The sequence below is a fragment of the Papaver somniferum genome, chromosome 3 (genome assembly GCF_003573695.1).
Source record: "Papaver somniferum cultivar HN1 chromosome 3, ASM357369v1, whole genome shotgun sequence".
Classification (NCBI taxonomy): domain Eukaryota; kingdom Viridiplantae; phylum Streptophyta; class Magnoliopsida; order Ranunculales; family Papaveraceae; genus Papaver; species Papaver somniferum.
This window is the reverse complement of record NC_039360.1, coordinates 157,644,562-157,669,126: the sequence shown is the minus strand read 5'-3', so window position 1 is coordinate 157,669,126 and position 24,565 is coordinate 157,644,562. Positions and strand designations below refer to the sequence as shown.

The 24,565-nt window shown below is 38.2% G+C and overlaps 1 protein-coding gene and 1 pseudogene across 1 annotated transcript; one reads left to right on the top strand and one right to left on the bottom strand.

The window, feature by feature from the left end:
• The first annotated feature begins 805 nt into the window (after window positions 1-805).
• Window positions 806-3,318, top strand: LOC113360164 (annotated as a pseudogene).
• A 1,978-nt stretch (window positions 3,319-5,296) lies between these two features.
• On the bottom strand, window positions 5,297-8,336 carry LOC113357749 (trihelix transcription factor GTL2-like). The gene is made up of 2 exons (XM_026601199.1): window positions 7,447-8,336; window positions 5,297-6,962 (listed from the first exon to the last, which is right to left on the bottom strand). Exons 1-2 carry the CDS (start codon window positions 7,899-7,901, stop codon window positions 5,420-5,422), a joined length of 1,998 nt encoding a protein of 665 aa, XP_026456984.1. The 5' UTR covers window positions 7,902-8,336; the 3' UTR covers window positions 5,297-5,419.
• Window positions 8,337-24,565: the final 16,229 nt, after the last annotated feature.

Genomic DNA, 24,565 nt, shown 5'->3' with positions numbered 1-24,565 from the left:
CACGCCCTTGATTTCCATCACACAATATTTTTTTCTTGTTTATTTGTCGGCAGTTATTGGAAGATCACAAAGATATTCCTTTTTGATACCAAAACCCAAGCTTTGGAGGCATCAGTATTGACTACTGTCTACAACCATCAGTATTCCTTTTGTTTAGTCCCTTTCTATTATCATCTGTTATGGATGTTCTAGGGTTTCTTCCGACCGATCGTTAATCAAAAAAGAAGAAGATGATTAAACTACTAAAATCAAGTAAGTTCTATCAATTTAAAGTCTTATTCTTCTTTTGTTTCTACTTCTTATTTAAGAATCCATTAGTTATTACATATACATAGTGCTCGATATATTGAGATTTATGGTCTTAGTTCAGTTGAACAATTGATTTTATGTATTGCCAAATCATGGGATTTAGGGTTTTACTGTGTTAGGGAACAATTGAAATTTAGGGTCTTCTGAATCAATTTTAATTGTTTTTTTTTTTAATTTTTTTGATTCAGTTAGCATCAGCCTTTCAGTTTCACTCGGTGGTTCAGATTTCTTAAGTGCTTACTCTTTTGAGTTAGATTATATTGAGTTGTTATTGTTGTCAAATGGTGAATGTTAAATTTGAATTGCTAGTTAACTGAACTTGATTATTGTTGGCATGTTTGTTAACAGGTTGTGTATCCTTTGATTCTTGAACTTGAAGTGATCAAACATTGATTCCAACCATGGGTCCATTTAGAAGAACAAAATGCAAGAGTGGGGCTTCTAAAAAAAGGCAAAGGCAAGAGCGGAAAAACTTAAGAATTCTCTACGAGGAGCAATGAAGAAATACTTGGTTTCAACTAATAACATCCATGAGGAAACAATGGACAGTGATGAAGAATGGGAAAATTTGGTTAATGAGATGGAAACAAATGGTGATTTGTTGGTGAATGATGAGAATATACATAGGCCAAATGAAGAACCAATGGGGCAAGAATTGTCACCACCAAATACAACTGATATTGAGCAAGATGAAGAGACAAGTGGGGAAGAATTATCATCATCTGATAAAAATGAGATTGTGCAAATGAAGTTGAACATGAAGAATATGGACCAGTGAATATCTATGATCCAGGAAATTGGGGTAACAATATTAACCGAAGTTTGAGAGATATTTTGGTAAGGAAAGGTCCAATAAGAGAAATAGATGGGAATTTTAGGTTTCCAATTGATAAATATACTAGGTGCTTCAATCATGATCACTACATATGGAAGATGGAGAATGGGGAAACTTGGGACATGAAATGACTAGTGTATTCAAATTCTGTGGATAGAGTTTTTTGTTTTTGCTGCAAGTTATTTAAACAAGATGGAAAAAAGTTTCAGTTAGATACAAGGGGTTCTAAAGATTGGAAGAATATTAGTGTTAAACTTAGCAGCCATGAAATTTCTTCAAGACATATTGTAAATCTTAATAAGTGGGTTAAATTGGAAAAAAAAGATTGCAGAAGAAGGTAACCTTAAACAAGGAGATGCAGGAACAAATCAAGAAAGAGAAGGATTATTGGAAGCAAGTCTTGATAAGAATAGTGTCTCTTGTTAAAACTCTTGCCAAGAATAATTTGGCTTTCCATGGAGATGTCGACAAGATTGGCGAAGCACATAATGGTAATTTTTTGAGCTTTATTGAAATGATTGCTGAATTTGATTTGGTAATGCAAGAACATCTTAGGCGTGTCAAAGATCATGAAATTCATCACCATTATCTAGGACCGAAAATCCAAAATGAATTGATTTCGTTGTTGGCAAGTCATGTGAGGGATAAAATTGTTAAAAAAATTCAAGAAGCCAAATACTTTTCTGTGATACTTGATTGTACTTCGGACAAAAGTCGTGAAAAACAAATGTCTGTTGTTATAAGGTGTGTAGATGTGTCGACAACTCCAACAAAAGTTGAAGAATTCTTTTTAGGTTTCTTGAAAGTAGAAGAGACGATGGGAGAAGGACTTTTTGAAGAACTTAAATCTTTTTTGCTCAAGCATAATCTTAATATTGATGATATTAGAGGACAGGGATATGATAATGGATCCAATATGAGTGGCTAAATCATGTCCTAAGGCAGTAAATTTTTTTAAGATTGTGCAACATTTGTATAAGTTCTTTTCAGCATCTACTAAGCGTTGGCAAGTGTATCAAGAAAAGGTTGGTGGTCTCACAGTTAAAGCATTGTCAGATACGCGATGGGAAAGCCATATTGAGGCTATTAGAGCAATACGATTTCAAGCTCCCAAAATTCAAGAGGCTTTACTTTACTTGTCAGAATCCATTGAGTTTACTGCCTAAACAAAAGCTGAAGCTTCTTCCCTATTAGAGTATGAATTTGAAAATTTTGAATTTATACTTGGGATGATTGTTTGGCACCATCTACTGCTTGTGGTTAATTCAGTTAGTAAGTTGCTTCAAAATAAGGATATGCATCTCGATACTGCCGTGAAGAGATTTAAAGATCTTGTTTCTTTCATTGACAACTATAGAAAGACTGGATTTGAGAATTCGTTGATTGAAGCTACAACGGTCGCCACAACAATGGGGATTGAACCTCATTTTCCAGAAAAACACATAATTAAAAGAACAAGACATTTTGATGATGAAAGTGCACCCGAAGAAGCACCACCATCAGGTAAAGATTCCTTTGAAGTTAATTATTTCAATTACATATTAGATCAAGCTATATCTCCATTCACTAGTAGATTTGAACAATTTCGAGAGTTCGCAGAAAATTTTGGATTCTTATATAATGTTGATCAGATGCGTTCTCTTGATGATAATATCTTATTGGATTCTTGTATCAATCTTGAAAATCATCTTAAGCATGGTATGAGTTCCGACATTAATGGGCATGACTTATATGCGGAATTGAAAGTTTTAAAAAGTTATCTGTCAGCCGAAACCGGTAAAGCAATTGATGTATTGAATTTCTTAAAGGATATGGAAGGTTGCTACCCGAATGCGTTTATTGCATACAGAATCTTGTTGACAATTCCAGTTACAGTCGCCTCGGCTGAACGAAGTTTTTCGAAGTTGAAGTTAATCAAGAATTATCTTCGGTCGACGATGTCACAAGAAAGGTTGAATGGGTTAGCAATGTTATCTATTGAGATTGGGATGTTAGATAATATTGATTTTGAAAGTATACTTGAAGATTTCGCGTCGGAAAGGGCGGGAAGATCCGTTTTTATCATGAGATAAATGTACTTGCATTATGTTTTTAGCCTCTTTTTTGTTGCAGTATTGCTTGACAGTGTGATGTTATCTCAAATTGCTAGAATTCTTGTTATTTTGCTTATATAGGCTCCCATTTAAGTAAGTTCGCCTAGGGCCTCCAAAACCTTTGGTACGGCCCTGCTTCTCATCAAAGGATTAAAATTCTCCGTAAATGGTGCAAAGACTTCAAATTGCTGCCACCTTTTTTTGCTATTCATCTGACGCGATGCCTTCCGCACATCCGCAACCAATCAAGCTACCGAATCATAAATAATGAAGCCCCGACCATTTACGATTACATGAACTATATCGGAGTTTTTTCTTCTTTTGAACAACAAAAGGGCAAAGATTAAATTGAAAAAAGTTTTGAGTCACCAAAATAGTGACATCAAAACAGAAACAGTTACACGGACGTGTGTACTACAACATTCCAGTTACAAAGCAGATGAGACAAAATAAAACCTGAAAATATATGAGAGCTTAAACCCCAATTAAACAACAAGCATTTTACATATGCGAGTCGAATCCTTTTCTTGATTATTGTATAAAAATCTAGAAATGCACAAACTACCTGGGAGTTAGATGTGGAAGGATAAAACGATAAAATTAACTTTCACAATATATCACTCATGGATGGAGGCTTCCATGTTAGTATTAATTTTGCTCCAATACCTAGAAATGCACAAACTTGATAAATTTACCCAAAAATAAACAAATGATTAAAAACAATGGTGGGCTTGCAGAGTCCTTGCCAGGCATATCAAGTTGGTACAAAAATCTGACCGTCTGACGATGTACATTACATTTTCAAATTCCCCAAAATATCTTTTCTGTTTATAGAAGATTTAGTGGCTGAATTTCAAAAGAATAATCTCTTTGTCATCCTAATTAAGCTCAGATCGAACTTTGCATCATCTGATCTAGCTAGACAGACAGGCAACGTACAAACGCTTGCACCGGTAGAGATATGGGAGGGGGGGGGGGGGGGGGTTCAACCTACCTAGCAGCTAGCTCATAGTTAGGTTAGCTTTCTAACGTTTTGGACTGTTGGATAGGATGGAATGAAAGTATCGCAACAAAAAACAAAGTATCATCATCCTGCTAAGATTTGAACGAAGCAATTTAATTGGTGGACCTGCTTCACGTGTGATACTGCATGTTTTGACCTTAGGAGACGTTATTACAGAAGAAATTAATTGTGTAAATACTATACTAATAGTACAGTGATATCACTGATATATTATCCAACAGTGTTCTTGTTCATTTTTTTTCTATTTTAAATATTTAATGAATCAAAAGATTTTCTCGTTCTTTTTAGGAACACATTCAGTGTCATACGTGTATCTCTGCGCAAACTTTTAACATGGTCATATGGTAGGTCCAAATTTCCAACAACATTTTAACCATTTCTATATATATGTGACACCTTGAGTGCGAATTTTGTCGCAATATTTGTTTATTTCTCTTCGGTCTTTTGTTTTTGAAGAACTCAAAATGTCGGTGGCGGTGCTTTATCAACATACTTACGTAAAATTAAAATAATAATCAGCCAACATTCATCCACCTAACTAAAGATCAAGTAAGTGTATACAATACAAACTTTATGTCCACATTGATGAATCCTACTGTGTTAGTATGAATTTTCATAGGTAAAACATGTGATAAAATTCGGCGAGTAAAATATTCCCAAAAGTAAACTCGAACGAGTGAATCGAACCATTTATCTGCTGGCGAAATCTTGATGTTGTTGCATTTAATTATAACTATAATATGTTGCCTTTTCCAAGAAAATACAGGTAATTTTGTTCATGAAAAGCAGAATCTTTGCGCAAAGGTGCATGTCAAAGATTTGTTTAAAGTTTGCATGACAGAGTGTACTCCGAACTCCGAACCTAGAATTCTAACAGTAGTACTAAATCCATGTTCAATTAAACATGGTTTGAGTCTTGTTCTTGCAAAATAATACTTAACGAGCGAATCAACCAAATAACTAATAAAATAATGTGATTCTGATCTTTATTATTAATAATTAATCAGTTTTAAATTATTTGCCTACATTTTCCGATTCATAACTTGGATTAAATTAAAAAAATAAGAAATGATACTAGTTTTAGTAACATATTTAAAAATTTACTAGGATTAACTATACTAATAACTACAATATATAGTATTAGTAGAAGCTATTTAACTAATATTCAAACTCTAATGGTGCTGAAACTTGAGCAGAATTGTTGTTCTTCTCGTCACCAGCTCCTTCCTCTTTACTGCCATTCACCACTCTTTCAGATGACTCGGGATGGTTTTCTGTTGAATTACCAGCTGATGATTGATTATCCGGTCCGTCCGAAGGCAATGTGAGTCTTCCTTGATTATACAAAGTGTTCAGTTGATGAAAATATGGACAAGTTTTAGAATCTAAAGATCTTTTCTTGTTTGTATCTTTAGTTTTCCTGAAATACTTGTTAATATTCTCCCATTTCTCTTTACACTTCTTTGCACTTCTTTTATAACCTAATTCAGACATTCCTTGAGATATTTTCTCCCACAATGGAATTTTTGTGTTCTCTTTGTCTTCACCACCATTACTAGAACTGTTACCTAGATTGCATCTAAGATTTATCAATGAATAAACCTCATCCCTTGGCCATCTTTTTCCATTCTCTTCCCTATCATTATTGGATGTTGAACCTGGTTCCTGTGATGACACTGTTATTGCAGCAGCAGTGGTAGTGGATGAAGAAGTGGCATCACCTTGGTTATTGTTTTGGGTAGTAATAATAGAATTAGGGTTTTCAGAGACTAGGTCCAAATGAGACAAATTTGGTATTTTTTGATTGCTATGAGTAGGACTAGGTGTTCTGTTGGTTGCTGTGGCTACATGAGATGATGAGGTTGGCACTTTTGGGGTGTTTTGAGTAGTGGGTACTTGAACACTAGAGATAGCAGACTTTGGGTTTTCCGATGATGATAGAATTATTGAAGGTGACGATGATGAAGTTGGATTCCGTGATGATGTTTTTATGATATTTTCAATCTTCAATGATAGATCATCTTGGTTATTTTGTGAAGACGATGATGAAATACTTGATGTAAACTTCTTCAAAAATTCAATGATTGTAGTTTCTCTATCACATGCAATAGCTTGTTCTTTTGCCCTCATTTCTATCTCTTTACTGACTCTATCCATTTCTTTCTTCTTCCAAATCTCTTCTCTAGTAACCCTTTCTTCTTCTTTTCTTTCCATATCTTGCAGAAGCTTCTTATGTAACTCTTCTTGTTGATTCATAATCTTGTTCACAATTTCTTCACATAATCCTTTAAGTAATTCAAGCTTATGATCGTGTCTTTTTCTCTTCTTACTTCTAGTTTGTTTTTTCACCACATTTTCCACAAAAGGGTTTTCTAAAGTCTCATATCCTGAATTCTCTTCCATATTTAAACCCATTTTCCCTTGGCTATCATCATCACCACCAGCATTGTCATTGCTACTTCTTACCATATTATTCTTCTCATCTTCATTATCAACTGCTAAAGTATTTGTGGTAGTAGTTTTAGGGTTTTGGTGATGATCTTCAAACAATGCTTCAAGTTCACTAAATGATCTGCTGTAATTCTTACCACTACTACTGTAGTTAGGAGTAGGAGTAGTATCATTAGAATATTGATTCATTTCCTCATATTTCTCCTTGCATCTTTCGGGACTTCTTTTGTACCCAAGCTCAGCTAGTTTCCTGAATTCACAATAAAACATAAAAATATAGAAACCCAAGAAAAACACTATCTATGAACTTAATTTCCTTATTTATTTATCTGTGCCACTTACTACTACTACTCTCTACTGTGCGTCTGTGCCAAAATTTAAGAAGGGAGCAGAATTGATGAAAGTTGGAGTTTATTTGTTTTCAGTTTGCAGACTTGTAGTGTGTGTATTTCTATTTTATTCAATAAGTTCCAAACACTTAGGTTCAACTACAAAAAAGATGAACCTAATTTAGAAAAATCTTCAGGCAATGATTGCTAGTATTAATGTATAACAATCATTTTAACTAAATGCATTATATACGAGATTCACCTCGTAATTAAAGTGAATCTCTATAATTATATTTTATTAGTTTAATCACAATGAACTCAATTTGATAAGTTCGAGTACTACAGGAGAACAGATTTGAGAAGTTAGACTGAATTGTAAGTTGAAGGAAGTGAATTAAGGTGTACCTTGAGACATGACCCCAAATGAAGTCAGAAAAACCATGACCCATACTAGATCTGATTCTTAATAGTGCAAGAACTTCTTCTTTCTCCCATGGATCCCCCATTTCAGAAACAGATCTTACTCTTTCACGTAGTTGTTCTTCTTCATCTTCTTTCCCTTCATCTTGACGTTGTTGATGATGATGGTGTACCATTACTTGCTGTACTGTTGATGCTGATTGTTGTTGCTGTTGCTGATGAAGTTGATGGAGAAGATGAGACTGTTGCTGATACAATTGATGTTGTTGAAGATGTTGACGAGAAAGTTGTTGTTGTGGGTCAATGAAGTTAGAGAAAGTTGGAGGAGGAGGAGAAGGCGAAACATGAAGTGGAAGAGTTAAAGGATGCGAAAGTGGCAAAGGTGTTGTTGTTCTTGATGCTATGAATTGATGGAACTGTTCAGGAACTCCATTAAACATTTTTGGAGTATACAAATTCCTCTTCTCGTGTTTTTTTGAGTTGCAAGCCGAGATTGTTTTTTTTTTGAGCTGTGAATCCAATGAATCTCTTTACTGTGTTTTTTCACTACTCATCATCATCATGTCTTATTGGTTATTTTCTCTACAACTTCTTCTCTCTCATGTAAGAGTATAATTTGTCGTTCCCTACTAGTCTATAGCAAAATTTTTAGAATCCTATGCAAATAACTAGCTGGTGTTGCAGTATAGGCTGATGATGATGTATTACGGATCGAGATGAATAATCAGGGACACGTGAAAACATGTAACAGCAGGAATTTGGGCCCACATATACGGCCATAACGAAAGCAGGAGGTCAGGGGTTCCATTTCATTTCGTTTCTCATTGATTGATTAGAAAATTTTCATTAAATTCAGTGCTTTTTAGTTGATGTCTTCTTGATGAAGATGATGAAGAAGATCAGAAATTAAGATGAGTTTGTTATATTAGATGAACCATCATTTTGATGGACCCCCATGAATTGTGGATCCCATGCCAGTAATTGATGAAAATGACAAAATTTCATATTAATGACATGTTTGGTGCCGTTTGTTATCTCATACTGGTGTTTTGAAATAGGAGAGTATTATTGCCCGGATCCAACTTTTTGGGTCCTGAGCCATATCCCGCTTAACCCTACTAAATCTTTTTTTTTTTATGAAATATGCATTATTGAGAAGAAACATGCAGCTGACTTCAACAGAATAGATGGAGTGCAGAGCCAGCATAAGGCCGGTGTGAGGCCAGTTGCATGCATTTTGATAGCATAGTGATTATGTACTCGATGACACTAGCACTATGATTTTTTTCCCTCCTCGCTATACACTATCATCCTGGTTGGTTTTGACACCAAAGGACATTCGTAGTTACAGAAATAGTTCATATATGTACCCTTGTGCATGGGAGATGAGTCAGACAAGTCACATGTGGACTCTGAGTGTGTCAACCCTGATCGATGAGTCGGATGGGATTCCGAGTCGGAAATGAAAATGCGAACGGTGGGCGGTCTGGTGGTACCTGGTGGTGGTGGATGGAAGGTATAAAGTCCATGATTAATGATGCACCTGATGTGTACGTAGAGGAATATAGTAATCTAGGTGAGTAGGTGTGAACGTTAATAAACAACTGTCTTTCAATGAGAGTCAGATTTTGGTTCTTGAAGAGTCCAAACACATCACATTTAGGTTCCAGTCGACAGCTAAAATTTCCTCACACAGCAACAAAATGAGATCCCCACCAACACAAACCACCAAAATGTTATGTTCTTTTCAGTAAATCAGTATTGTGTACCTTCTCTTCCCCTTCTCTCTCTAGACAGTATTAGCTTGCCATCTAAGGTTGGGACTACTGTTTTTAGAAATGATGGTCCCCGGAGTCAGTGTCCATGAATGAACGGAGACCTAGTTAGAATTTCAAGTCATTAACTAATTCATGTCTATCTACTTCCTTGAATACTTAGTTTTGATAATTAGAGAAGCTCATCTTTAAATCATGAGATTAAACTAGTTTCTCCTTTCAAAGTACTAATACGTTAAGGCTTAGTTACTCCTTTCGAAGTACTAATACGTTAATTAGTGAGTCGTACGTGCAGTTGGTTTCCACGGCCCAGAAGTAGATCTTGTAAGAACACAGTATTTGGTGAATTCTCAATCGATGAGATTCACATTGAAGTGTTTGTTTGTATTTATATATCACAGAGGTGTTTACAAATGGAAACAAAGATATCTTGCAGATATTGTACAGCAAGAGTGTGATGACATATTACGACAGAGTATATATGCAGATATTCACCAACTAGGAAAGTTGTAGCTGACATGAGTTTGGTACTGCGCCAATACTCCCCCTCGATCGAAGCGGGTGGTCAATGACAGTGAGCTTTGATCGTAGAGAACAGAAATGATCCTTAGGCGTCGACTTGGTAAAGATATCAGCAATCTGATCTTTGGAAGAAACAAATCGAACAACAAGCTTACCTGACTGAACTTTCTCACGCACAAAGTGATAGTCAATTTCAATGTGTTTTGTGCGACCGTGAAAAATAGGGTTCATTGTAAGATAAGTAGCTCCTAGATTATCGCACCACAGGGTAGGTGGAAACTGAACAGGAGCTTGAAGTTCTCGAAGTAGAGACTCTACCCATACTAATTCAGATGATGCAATTGCCAGACCACGATATTCCGCCTCTGTACTCGACTTGGAGACAGTCTTCTGCTTCCGGGAACTCCAAGAGATGATGTTGGGACCAAGGAAGACGCAATATCCACTTGTAGAGCGTCTATCAAGGGGATCACCAGCCCAATCAGCGTCTGTATATGCAGTAAAGTTAATGCGCAAGGAAGAGGCAGGCTGGAGAAGTATCCCATATGTAGATGTGTTGTGAAGATAACGAAGGATACGTTTGACAAGAATTAAGTGAGCTTCAGTCGGTCGATGCATAAACTGACAACTTGTTAACTGCAAAGGCAATATCAGGACGTGTCATGGATAAGTACTGGAGACCACCAACAAGGCTACGGTACATGGTAATATCTGACAATGCTGGACTGCCAACAGATGTATATTAGTAGATGTGCTAAAAGGAGTGGTAACTGGCTTAGCACCTTGCATCTTTGCACGCACAAGGAGATCTTCAATATACCGTCGTTGAGAAAGAAATAAGCCATTAGAAACTTGCGTCACTTCAATGCCAAGGAAGAAGGATAGAGAGCCTAGATCTTTAAGGGCAAACTCACGGTGAAGAATAGCAAGCAGAGATTGTATGCAGTGTGGAGAAGAGCCTGTTAAAATAATATCATCCACGTACACAAGAAGAAAAACTACACCTTCAGTAGAACGCTGTATAAATAGTGAAGAATCACACTTTGAGATGACAAAGCCAAGCTTCTGTAAAAAGACACTCAGTCGATTATACCAGACTCGTGGCGCCTGTTTGAGACCGTAGATGGAACGATGTAACCTGCATACATGGTCTGGAAATGCAGGGTTGACGTAGCCAGGGGGCTGCTTCATGTAGACTTCCTCCGTCAATATCCCATTAAGAAATGCATTCTGAATATCCAGTTGTCGAATTGACCAACAATGTGTTAAAGCAAGAGTTAAGATAATTCTAATGGTACAAGGTTTGATTACCGGGCTGAATGTCTCATTGTAATCAATACCCTCTTGTTGGTTGAATCCTTTTGCGACAAGTCGAGCTTTATAGCGTTCGATACTACCATCAGGATGACGCTTGATGCGGAAGACCCATTTACAACCGACGATATTCTGACCGGGAACAGCTGGAACATAAGACCATGTACCATTCTTAATGTGAGCATTGTACTCATCATCTGAAGCACGACACCAATTAGGGTCCTTTTTAGCCTGCGAATACAAGTGGGCTCAAACAAGTCATCAGTAACTTTAGCATGTTTAGAAGCCAGCAGGACCTTTTTCTGAAAAATACCATCCTTCCCTCTAGTAGTCATCTCATGCTCGTTAACAACAGGTGGTGCGGGAAAAGGAACTGATAGAGGATTTGGATTTGGAGCCGTAGGCAGAGAGGAACGTTTTCTTGTAGGTATAGCTGGTGGTAATATATCATTTCTGGAAGACTGATGTGGTGAGTTTGGAGTGGATAGGTGAATAGTCTCCAATTGATTCTGAGAAGTGTCAGAGATAGTGTTATGATGACTGTCATATGATTCTAAAGAGGGAGACAAAGGTTCTGCAGGCTGTAAGGAGGTGGAGGGTTGAGAATTAAGGTGGGATAGTATAGTGGGGAAAATAGAGGATGAGGAGGGGGGAGAAAATACTTGTGAGGACCTCGTGGAGTCTGGTAGTACGGGGCAGGAAGCTGCAAACGGGAATTTTTGTTCAACAAAAACAACATCGCGTGACCAATTATACGGCCAGTGGGCAAATGAAGGCATTTGTGTCCTTTGTGATGAGCACTGTAACCTAAGAAAACACATGGAGATGATCTTGGCTCTAATTTTGTATTTCTATAAGGCCGTAAATGTGGATAACATAAGCATCCAAAGGTGCGCAAGGATAAATAATCAGGCACTCGATTGAATAGAAGCTCATAAGGAGATTTTGAGCCAGTGGGAGTTGAAGGTACTCTATTCATGAGAAAGGTGGCGGTAAAGAAAGCATCATACCAATAGGATGTTGGGACAGAAGCCATGGACATAAGTGTTAGTCCAGTTTCAACAATATGACGATGACGCCGCTCAACTAGACCATTTTGAGCTGACGTATGAGGACAAGAAAAACGATGATGTGTGCCTTTGGTCACGAGAATTTTGGTAAATTTTCGGTATTCCCCTCCATTGTCAGATTGAAAAATCTTAATTTTCGTGTCGAAAATGTTTTCAACATGCTTAGAAAAGTTGAGAAATATAGGAAGAGCATCAGATTTGGCATGCATAGGGTAAATCCAAGTGAAGCGGCTAAATGCATCAACAAAGATAATATAATAGCGATAGCCTTCATTAGATAAGATGGGAGAAGTACCCCAAACATCTGACACAACTAAATCTAGAGGTTTCTCATAGACCATAGTACTATTCAAAAATGGTAGTTTGTGACTTTTATTTTCTAAGCAAAGGAAAAAAAGAGAACTTGGAATCTGAAATAGGTAGTTTGTGATGATTGACTACAGCTTTCACGGTACGAAGCATAGGGTGTCCTAACCGAGAATGCCAGTTTTGAAGAGAAGTGCGTTCACCAACAAAAGCAGCAGGAGAGGGCACTGACTGGAGAGTATATAGACCATTTCTAAGTTGTCCCCGAAGTACTTCCATCCCCGTTGTTCGCTCCTTTACAAGACAAGAGTTTTCAGAGAAGATAAAGATCACATCATTATCTTGGCAGAATTGAGAAATAGATAAAAGATTGTGAGATAGGTGCGGAACATGGAGGACATTAGACATAGTGAACTTACGGGTTGGAGTTTGTAAAATAGCATTACCAGTATTTGAGATGGAGAGGTTAGCACCACCTGCAGTGCGAACTTGATCTGGACCACTGTACTCATAGTGAGTTTGAAGATTGTTCAAGTTGTTGGTCATATGATTCGTAGCGCCAGAATCTGGGAGCCAGTCATATGTATAGACTTGGTTCTGGACAGCATGTGGAGAAGCAGTATAGGCAGCAGGAGCTGGAGGGAAGGTTCTTGCGTTCTTTTTGGGGAGATTTCTCGCTGGTGGACGACGAGGCGGGAAAAATTCCTTGTCAAAGCGCTTCCAGCAGTCACGAGCACCATGATAAGGCTTCTCACAGATTTGGCAAATAGTGACTGGGTTCCCATTAGCAGTTGTAACAGTGATAGGAAGTTCACGTGTACGATTGTTCCTGGCAATGTTGGCTTGAGGTAGAGAGAAAAGTAGCTTGTTTTGTGCTTCGAGACGAAGATCATAAGATAGTAAAATAGATTCAAACTGGTCAGTATTAATCATACTCATAGTGGTGATCAGTGAGCTAACTATCGACTCATAAGTCGAGTCAAGACCCTTAAGAACATAGTGACGAAACTCTGTGTCAGAGATCTCATGACCGCTGGCAGCAAGAGAGTCCACAGTGTTACGAATTGATTGAATATAATCAGACATGGGTAAACTTCCCTTGGTGGCAGTTTGTAGAGAAGACTTGAGATGAATAAGAGTTGCATCCGTCTTTGATGCAAAGCATTCTTCAAGCTTCTTCCAGATATCCCTAGAGGTGGCACAAGTCTTTACCTTTGTCAGAATCGATGATGAGAGAGATGACATGATCCATCCCAGCAATAGTTTGTCCGTGCGACGCCAAGATAGAAAAAACGGATTAACAGATCCGTCTGTATTAGTAGATGATGGACATTTGTTAGAGCCATCAACAAAACCTTCAAGATCATAACCCTGTAAATATGGGAGAAATTGAGCTTTCCAAAGAAGATAATTGTGTCCAGTGAGCTTCTCAGTTATAGCACCATGGAGCCTAGCAAAAGGAGCCTCTGTCCAAACTGGAGAGAGATCTGTTGACATTGAAAGATTGTGAAAAAAAAAAAATAAAAAAATAAATTGAGAGATAAGATTAGGTCCTAAGATCGACTAGGGTGATACCATGTAAGAACACAGTATTTGGTGAATTCTCAATCGATGAGATTCACATTGAAGTGTTTGTTTGTATTTATATATCACAGAGGTGTTTACAAATGGAAACAAAGATATCTTGCAGATATTGTACAGCAAGAGTGTAATGACATATTACGACAGAGTATATATGCAGATATTCACCAACTAGGAAAGTTGTAGCTGACATGAGTTTGGTACTGCGCCAATAGATCTATCACAGGTATTCAGCAGGAAGTAAGTTTTCCATGATGATCAAAAATACATTTCAGGACGGCTACGACACGTTGGTGATCATCCACATATGTACTGTATGAACCAACACCTTATTTCCTTAAAAAAAACTTGCGACAGAAATTAGAGTTAGTTACAGAAGTATGGATTATTAGTTAATATGTTTGCTCTCATTAAATTGACTATACATCAAGAAGAACCAACCATGTGCCTAGGATCCATGCAGTGACACATCAAAAATGTTGGTCCCCCATTGACTTTCTCTTGCTTGCCCGCTGATCTTGACCTACAATCTACACCATTGATCCGAAATATTTATATGAAATTAGGTTGAGGCCCATCCATGGGTAATTCATGTTTGCAAGCTGCATGAGGGGTGAGCATGGACTGGTTTTCACCTCATCCGCATCCGCATCCAATACACTACGGATTTCAAATTTGGTATCCGCATCCAATCCAACATCCAACGGATTTACATCCAATGGATGCACGGATGAATGGATTGGGTGCGGATAATCCAATGGATTTGTGTTAGTTAAAATTTATAATGAGAAAATAAAGCTTATATAGATGACTTCTTATAGAACCTACACATTTTATATATGTATATAGATATATAAGTGCCATGGACAACACTCCAAGCAAACACCTAAAAATTCTAAAACTATCCATATATTTTCTAGAAACTATATGAATACCCTTAATCTAACGGGTATGGATGTCCAACAGATTTTCAAGATTGCATCCGGATCCAATCCGTAATCTGTCGGATTTCAAAAACTCCATCCGCGTCCAACCCATTAAAAACGGTCTGGACATCCATCCGCACGAATACGGTTGATCCCGGTTAAATCCGCAGACTACGGATAAATTGCTCACCCCTAAGCTGCACAATAAAGAAATTCAAATGGAAGGTATGGATTTTGAATTTTTTAAATGAAGGTAAAATGATGTCCAAATCCTTATGAACATGAGCAACAACTTTAAAATCTCATGTACTCAACTGGGCTTTGTGTTTTTTTATTGGGCTTGAGCAGGATTGCTTATTATTTATTATGTTATATTGACTAGGTATCACCCTGGCGTACGGCCGGGCTCAACCTCTTCGATTGTTTTTGTTTTAATGGCTGGTCTGGTACATGCATTTCATGTTTAGGTAAATTAAATTAAACAACATTATGACTTTTAATGTTGTCCATAAAACTACAATAATAGTCATGTTTAAAACCCTGTAGGGATACAAATTTTCTAAAAGATGATGTAAAAAAAATGAAAGTAATCTCTTTTATGCGCAACCAAAACAGTAAACCGGTTATCAAAAACTATTGTTGCCCATAGAAACAGCTCCTATATTCTGGTTATACATCATGATCACGGAAGACTTCCAAAAACTTACCTCTCGTGATCACCAAATACTTCTGTCTGAAAGACACGTCACAAACTAATTAAGAAGTGTTCCTGCTATATGAAGGTAGCCCTAAGGATGCCCTGCAGATCACAATACATGACAACAGTCCCCCTAGGATTTCCTAATTACACTAGGCTTGAAAATCTTAAGTATTTATAGATTTACACTTTAAAAACTACTGGTGTTAGGTAGGTACCTATCGTGTAAAATTTAAATATCAAAATTACGTAGGAAAGAAGTGAAAAATATCAAAATATTAAATCCAACCATCAATCTAAACATCTTACAACTTATTGTGTAATTTGGTGACATCATTTGAAGGAAAATACCAAAGTCTAAAAAAAATTTGCGGCCAAAACTATTATACCTATATATATTTGTCCCCTAAACAATAAATCCTAGCTTCGTCCCTGATCTTCTTTCCTTTGTGATTACCCATTTTTTTTTTCATTTTGACCCGTGACTGTATTGCCATGCTTCATGAGCCACTGTGAGCTCTTCTCGCATCGGCTTTCTTCTTAGCTGCATTAATGAATGTTTGCCTTTGATTGGCCACTTTATGTTCTGTTTTAGGCAAGTGTTTCTGCCTGCAAACACACACAAATGAAAAAACAGCTTCCTTGAATAGTCGGATCATAATAGCTTGTTTAGTTTCTCGGGTCAAAACAGCGTGTGTAGTTAGTGGTATCATGGTAGTCGTGGCCTACGGCTCCGACCGTTAGCAAACTGTTTAAGTTACTTGTTTCTTAATTCTTAGCCGACCTTTCGTGTGTAGCCAATTATTAGGATTTGGTAGAGCCTATGATTGGGTAAATATAACTAAATTAAGATGCGTTCAGGGGATTGGGTGGTGACAATGGGATACCTGCTCTCTTTGCAATTTAAAAAAAAAAAAAAGATTATTAGGCAATTCAAGTTGTGAACATTTATTTCCACGGGTATTTTTCGTTATTTGTAGACATATAGTTGCTCTAGCTAGGTGAGTTACAAAATGTTGAAGCAATCCATGTGGACCGTTTTGAACAGTACCATCTGCTAACTACTACTAAATTTTTCGTTGTCTTTTTTTCTTTCCTTTTGTTTAGTTGCGTTGATCGTAAAAGGGGAGTATTTACACCCTTAGGATAGGACATGGATCAATTAGATTGGTGACCTTGTCAACACTCTCCAAGACAATACACACCTGTAAGTTGAAACATCAAAATCAAGCAAAAGTGTAAGACATAAAACATAAGCCATAAATGTTGAACTCACGCCTCTGTGCGTCTCCCTAACCAAACGGATCCGGAGCTACTTCATTAGAGTAGGTTGAAGAGGCTGCAAGCCTTTGTGCTGTTGTTAGAGGTTGGGGTTAAAGAATCTCCGTTTGCTTCATTTTATTCTCGATCAGATGAAGTCAATTTATTCGCTTTTTTGTTAATCGTTTTTGGACCTAGTTCGTGTTGATTTCGTTTTATTTTCTCACTTCTCCGCTGGGTTATTATAGGTTCTGGTGTTCGTTTTAGATCTCCGTATAGCGTTCGTCTTAAATCTCCGTTTCATCCGTAATCATAAACTAATCGGCGATGGAAGCAATGGCAATACTCTGCGATATTCTGGGGTACTCTGCGATTTCTCTCACTCGTTCTCAAATGCAATGACCCAATTTGAGCCATCACCGCAGATGCTAAATTCGAACTCTGCGACCACTTTCTTCTTATCTTGAGATAAGACCTCAATGGCTCAATCCATATACAGTATATGGAGTAAGAGTAAAACTCCTATGTTGATAACCTTGCACTCGAAAAGGTAATAATACATATAACTGTAAGAGCAAGTCCTATGGTGGAATCCAACCTATTTCAAGTGTGGAAAAATTATGAAATGTCAAGTCTAATGGCTTCCAAGTTGGGGTTTTCCACAGAAAATCCAAACAAGGTTTCACCGTTTCGTGGAAGGGTTCGTGGAATCCATCTGAACGCCAATAAAAATCGCGTTAAACGCCATTCTTAATAGCGCTAAGAAAACGCTATTAAGAATAACATTTTTTTTTCCGTAGATTTAGGATGAGTTGTTGAAATCTAACGGCTGAGAAAAAAACGCCATTCTTAATAGCGTTTTTTTAGCGCTATTAAAAATTGTGTTTTTCTAGCGCTATTAAGAATAGCGTTTTTCACTATTCCACCACTACACTTGCACTTCCATCCACGGTTCCAAATGCTGAGGTGGCGTGGAAGATGGAAGATGGAACTCTTCCACCATAAGACTTGTTCTAGGGTCGTTTGCTTATATAAGGAGTTAAAATTAAGAATTTGGCAGTAAACAGGATTAGGTAATTAAAATTAAGAATTTGAATTACTAAATCGATTAGATTATTACAGTTCATAGTTTTTATTTCCATGATTAGAATTTAGCCTCGCACTTCTATTAAGATTTTTTTTCTCCACAAAACAACTTTGACCTCTGATGCATGGATTTAAACTATGAAGCTTTAATACGACTTCATCAAGTGAATGAGGATATATAAAAGAACAATTCATGAGGAAAAGGCTATCAGTAAAACCGTATGGAGTGGCAAATTCTATTTTCCAGAGGAAAGGGAAACACTCTTAAACGTATTTGTAATTAGTATTCCATCGATCGATAGTAACAACCTACCGTACAAAAGTGTAGGGGGTCTCAAACAGGGCATCAACTTCTTAACTGGTTTTAGGTTTAGGCGTTGGAGAGGAAAAGATCTAGAGTTCCATGAAAACGGATATGCACATAAATATACGTGGGTGGGCTAACTTGCCATATTTAAGGCCTGTGTTTTTCCGGAATGTATAGGGTTCGAAGAGGGTACTTGACTTTGCATGAATTTTGAGAAGAAGGAATTCAGAATAAGGAAACAGGTGTCAGATACAAAATAGCTTTTCTTTTTTCTACAGGGAAACCCAGTTAAATAAGGAGAGTAAGGAATGGACGCTCAGATTTGTCCCACCTCTTTTGGACGGCCGATCTATCTTGAGACAGAGGCAACATTTTCTTATTCGAATTTTGAGAAGAAAGAATTCAGAATAAGGAAACAGGTGTCGGATACATAATGGCTTTTCTTTTTTCCATATGGAAACCCAGTTAAATAAGGAGGGTAAGGAAAGGACGCTCATATTTGTCCCACCCCTTTTGGACGGCCGATCTATCCCGAGACAGAGGCAACATTTTCTTATTCTATAGATAAGGAAAAGTTATTGGGGTTTTTGAGTTCCCTAAACCCCAATTGTAATGTAGAAATTGGGGTTTTTGAGCTTTCCTCCATATATTGTTAACAGTAACAACACCCTCTTAAACACTAATTTTTGTGGAAAATATCCTTCGGCCGTGTGTGTGATTCACTTGTGTATGTACTTGTAGTTACCTAAAATCGGTGAGAGGTTAGAGATGAGATTCTAGAGTTTTGAAAGTGAGTTTCGGGAGGTTGAGCACGAACAGTCTTCGCCTAAACCCTGTACAGTGTCCGTTCATAGGCTGCTTCAGTCACAAGAATGGAGGTTTAAGGCTGGTCTTAGGGAGGGATGCAGATGAACAGAGATATCAGAGAATTATAGGGTTTGAAAAAGAATTGCTTTGAGAGTTTATGAGAAAGTTCTGTCTTATCTTGGAGAAATAGATGACCTATTTATAGCTGAATTCTATGATCTCAGGTCGGTGAAGATAATGATTGCTTTTCGTGCCATGCGGAGCAATCCTCCCGTCTCTTCAGGAATAGATAAAGATAAACTAGGTTGAGTTTATCTCATTTTTCCACCGCCTTTACTCTCTTCTGCGATAAGAAATAAGCCGGGTAATTATTATCCCCCATTTGTATGAAGCTGAGTCAGCCTTTGTGACGATATGTAGAGAGAGATATATCCTTTTTAGCCGAGTTGTCCAAGATAGAGAGATATTCTCCGATCTGTAAGAATGACTAGGATGAGTCACGTGAAAAGGCATGGGATGCCTCATAATTCGTGTGGAGAGTCTGCAAAGGAGACTCGATTCCTACATGCGGCTCGTGCCTATCATGGGGAATATTCAGCCTTGTCTGAGATTTCCGAGAGATTTGAATCGATCTCCGAGAATTTGTGGAGAGATGTGAATCTCTCTGGGATTTCGAGAAGAGATATGAATCTCTCCGAGATTTGGGAGCAAGATTCGAATCTCTCCGAGATTTTGAAGAGAGATTCGAATCTCTCCGAGATTTTGCAGAGAGATGTGAATCTCTCCAAGATTTGAGAGAGAGATTTGAATCCCTCTAAGGTTTTTGTAGAGAGATTTGAATCTCTCTGAGGTTTTTAAGAGAGATTTGAATCTCTCTGAGGTTTTTGTAGAGAGATTTGAATCTCTCTGAGGTTTTGAAGAGAGATTTGAATCTCTCCGAGATTTCGCAGAGAGATGTGAATCTCTCTGAGATTTTAAGGAGGGATCAAAATCTCTACGAGGATTTTATTCACGGATCCGAATCTCTCTGCGGTCACCTGGGACTTGTCCTGAAGGGAGAGAAAAGACTTTGTACGGCCGACTAATGTCTCTGCGAGACTTTGTCTCACTTGTCTTTGACCAGCGTATCTTGCAGAGATGTGCTAGGAATCAATTGTGTCCGTATTATAGAGGCCGACAAGACCAGTGTATCTCGAAAGGATGTTCTAGAAGTCTGTCGAAAGGGCCTAGAGGCAGAATAACCAGTGTATCTCGCAGGGATGTACTAGGAATTATTCGGAAGCCTCGGTAAGTCGAGTCAAAGCCTAGGGTAGACATGACCAGTGTATCTCGCGATGATGTAATAGGAATCAGTCCTAAATCTCAAATTGGGTGAGTCGTGCTTACAAAAGACTTATATGTCTCCGCTCTGGGTCATAAGTCCGTCGGGGAGGTTTTTACGCATCTACAGAGCTTACATGACCAGCAGTATCTTGTCGAGGATGTATACTAGGAATCATGGCATCACAATCAGCTGCGTCTCGCGAAGACATGCTGGAATTGTGGTTGTTCTGGTTCATAAGTCTACTGGGGACGTTTTACGCTCTACAGAACCTATGTGACCAGCCATATCTCGTCGAGGATGTGCGCTAGGAGTCACGGCATGACGACCAGCAGTGTCTCGCGGGGACGTATACTAGAAATTTTGGCTATGAGTGCCTTGAGGACCAAGGTTTAATCTCTCCCTTGAGAGTTGAATTTTGTCTATGCTATTGAAATGACACTTTTGCCCCTTATCCAAATTTCATCATCTACATGAAGTCCCCTACTCAGAGTAAAACCCTTGATTGTTCTATGATGAGTATATATATACGAATCGTTCAGGCGCGAAATTGCAATCTACTTGTGGTGTCCCCGAATTGATGCTTAGTCTTTGCTTGCTCTGATTCTGGATTTCGAATCAACTCTGGATTTGGGAGCTTTCTGGGATTTTGTGTTAGGAGACATTACTAGCGTGACAATTGAGCCTTGATAAAGTAAATTTTTTGTTTTGAGAAACTAGACTTGTGAATTAGGGTTTCTTTGATCAAAACCCTAATTTCTTCATTATGTGCAACTCTGAGCTTGGAATTGACCCTGGACTTGGAATCCTTTTAGGCTTCCGCATGGGGAAGTGTCGTCAGAATGGGAATAGAGTCTTGTAGAGATGAAATTTCTATTTTGGTCGAACGGGATTTGCAAATTAGGTTTTACTTGGACAAAACCCTAATTTCCTCTCTTTGTGCATCCTTGAGCTTTCGAGTTTGTGCAAGTGAGTATTTGGGGAAGAGGGGGATTTGAGCGGCTTTCTGCTTTCTTTTTTCGATTTCGTTCTTCTTTGATCAATTAAAGAACTTCATGTGCATGTGCACAAATCCATTGAGATGAGTGTGGGAGCACTTGGTCGATCGCTGGTCACTTCAGGGTAGCCTTCTTTGAAAAATATTCAGAACTCTACAATAAGGGCATTTAGGTCAAAATCCCTTTGAGCTCGTTTTTTTTTGAAGAGTGATGAGAAAAAATGGGTTAATAGAGGTGCAGGGGACCTTCCAAGTGAATGAGGAGAGGCTCAGCTCCCTGTTATAAGAAGAAAAATCCAATTTTCATCCATTTTTCCAGAATTAGGGTTATTTTCTCTTTTGAAAAGTTCCGAGGGAATGGATGACGTCCCATTTGTATTGGAGAGTGTTTACACAAGTGGGGAAGGTCTTTTCCACGGCTTGGAGGAATTTTTGAAGGAGGAAAAAGCCTAGGTTTCCTTATCTGAGCCAAATTAGGGTTATTTTCGTCAAAACCCTAATTCTCTTCGACTTTGGCGCCTTTGATAGAATTCCGAGAGAATAAGTGACGTCCCACTGGTGTAGAAGGATTGACACGGCTTGGAGATATTTTGGAAGAAGGGAAACCCTAGGTTTCCTTGTTTGAGCCAAATTCCTTTAATTTTCTCTTTTAACTCTAATTCCTTTTCCTTTTCTTGATGGATTCCATTTTGAGCTAGGCTTGAAAAAAAAACTCTTTTCCACCTCTTTTGGGAATGACCTAGGTATGGAGGTCGTTTCATCCTCCTTTCACACGTTTTGTTTGTATTAGGACTCTTCGTTTGGGTGTTCGTCGGAAAACTTCAGTTTTGAGAGGCTTGCATAGAATGGTTGTAAACTTCATTAGGACTCTGGTTTGAGTCCCCGACCCCAAAATTTAAAGGTAAGAGTATAATATTTCTAATGCAAAAAGAATCACTTGATTCCGAGTTCGTTTGGTCAATCATATCCGTGTATACTTTTGAATTCAGAAATCCCGTATAAAAGTTTCAGGAGTTTTCAGATTGCACTTAATTGGTGTTGGGACCACATATCGTAGCTTGTATTTCAATTTGAGTATCCCTTATGGTATGTTTCTGGTAAGATATATAAGAACATATTTGCTTCAGGAAGTACCCCGAAATTCCTTATGGTTAGGCATCAGTTTCCAAGTCTTCGCGCTGCAACGTACATCAATCTGAATTACCGAAGGAATCCTTGTTTCAGTTGGACTCTTAAAGCGTTCTCTTGCTTCAAGCACAACCCCTTGGAGTATTATGATTTCAGTACCCTTCCTTATCTTGGTTTAGGTTGTGAATTTTGTATCCTTAGACCAGAGACACGTCCGTAGTATGATTATACGTTTTTACTCTTTGGTTTTCAGAAAACGTATTTTGCTTGATCCCTTGTGAAAGTATGGACCTGAATGAATCCGTGAGTATCCTTGGAGATATGGAATTTGTTTCTTGAGATCAAAATAAGGATAGTTATATAGGCATGAGATCAAGTTTCGGCTTTTGCTCATGAGGCTTGAAACTTCACAACACAGACAAACCCTAATTACAGACCCTATGTATATGCCTTGGGTATTCACTCTCTTAGTGTACTTCTTCTAATTTCTCTCTCGTTTATAGAGTTGCACGGAAAAAGAGACTTTTATGGAGACAAGTACTCCTCATGGAGAGAAAGGGTTTGACTATGGTAGAATGAGGACGATGAAGGCTTCAACAATTTCAGAGGGCCTTCAGAAATAGGTTCAGGGTGCAGAGAGACAACCGACCGACCTGAGGGAGATTTCACAGACCTCATGTCTTCTTCGACTTCAGATGAGACATTTGTTGGAGGATTTAGTGTCATGAGAATGATAACTATGAACGGCCCTGCTTCTAAGGATCTTGTAAATGTGGGAAACTTGATGACAACCCGGGAAAATATTTGCTTTCAATGTGAGGTAGTCGCGAGAGTCGCTGGATTCTGTTAGAACTGTCTTGAACAAGCTAAACTTCGGTCTTCGTTTCTTAGAGAGGCCCTTATGTAAGAGATACCAGTAGCTGGGGAGACTTGGAGGAAAGGATATGGAGGCCTTAAAAAAAAGAGTTTTCTTCCCGAGAGGTAGAGGCCACTGCTGCCAGATGATTTCCTTAAATGTTGGTAATTTCCCCTCTAGACCTTTTATGTATGCATTTGATAAAGGAAGGGTACCATCAGGAGTTTTAATTAGTGCAAAACCTAGCTTGATCAGTTGCATATGCGAGTAGGTGAAAACCCAAAGCTAAATTCGTAATAGAAAGTCCTTCCTTGTGCAATCTTGATTCCAAAGGCTGTAAAAACTTCGTTTGACGTCCGATTTTAGTGCTTGACCCCAACTATCAAACAGAAAAGACCCAACCTTCATATAGTGGAGAAAAATTAGGACTCGGAGCTTGTTTTTTCGTTGATATGTCCATATGAAGTTGAACTCGAAATCCAGATTTATTTAGCAACAGTCCCTTCAAGTGTTTTGATGATATATCTTGGATCGTGTATTGAAACATCATGCCATTTTAACACATGGTAGGAGAGACGTAGACAAATATTTTTTTATCAAGGGCGCGTTGTCAAATTCTCAACCCATTTGTCCAGTTTTTCGAGTTGGATGGATGAAGTATGAGGCGGTTTGAGCGAAAATAAGCCACTGACTCTTTTTGACCCACCGCAAACCCTAGTTTTTCTCAGCCGTGAATCTTGAGCAGAGGAACGATTCTAAAGCGTTGGGGTAATCTCGGTACATGCTTCCTTTCTTAAATCTTGACACAGGGTTTTGTAAAACCTAGCTTGCTTGATCGTGATGGAAACCCTAGATGGATGAGTCCTTCTCTGGATGCGACAAAACCTCATTTTGACTTGTAGAAGTATTTCGACATCTTTGTCATGGGATTGAGTTCATTCCGCAATTCTTTGTTTGACATCAAGGATTTAAGCGCTTGTGGGATAACATCCCGCAATTCTTTGTTTGACATCAAGGATTTAAGCGCTTGCGCATGAGGGTCGGACGTGGAAGTTGAGGCTTGGACATGATATATGATTCTCGTTCATAAACATTAGCGAGAAGTCTCTAACTCGAAGCGTTCGGAATTCTACCAATTTGTTTTGCACCCG

Excerpts from the sequence above, each read along its gene's own strand:
- LOC113357749 (XM_026601199.1), bottom strand. The coding sequence starts at position 7,901 with ATGTTTAATGGAGTTCCTGAACAGTTCCATCAATTCATAGCATCAAGA. Across the intron at positions 6,963-7,446 it reads ATTTGGGGTCATGTCTCAAG|GAAACTAGCTGAGCTTGGGT; the intron begins GTACACCTTAAT and ends TTGTGAATTCAG.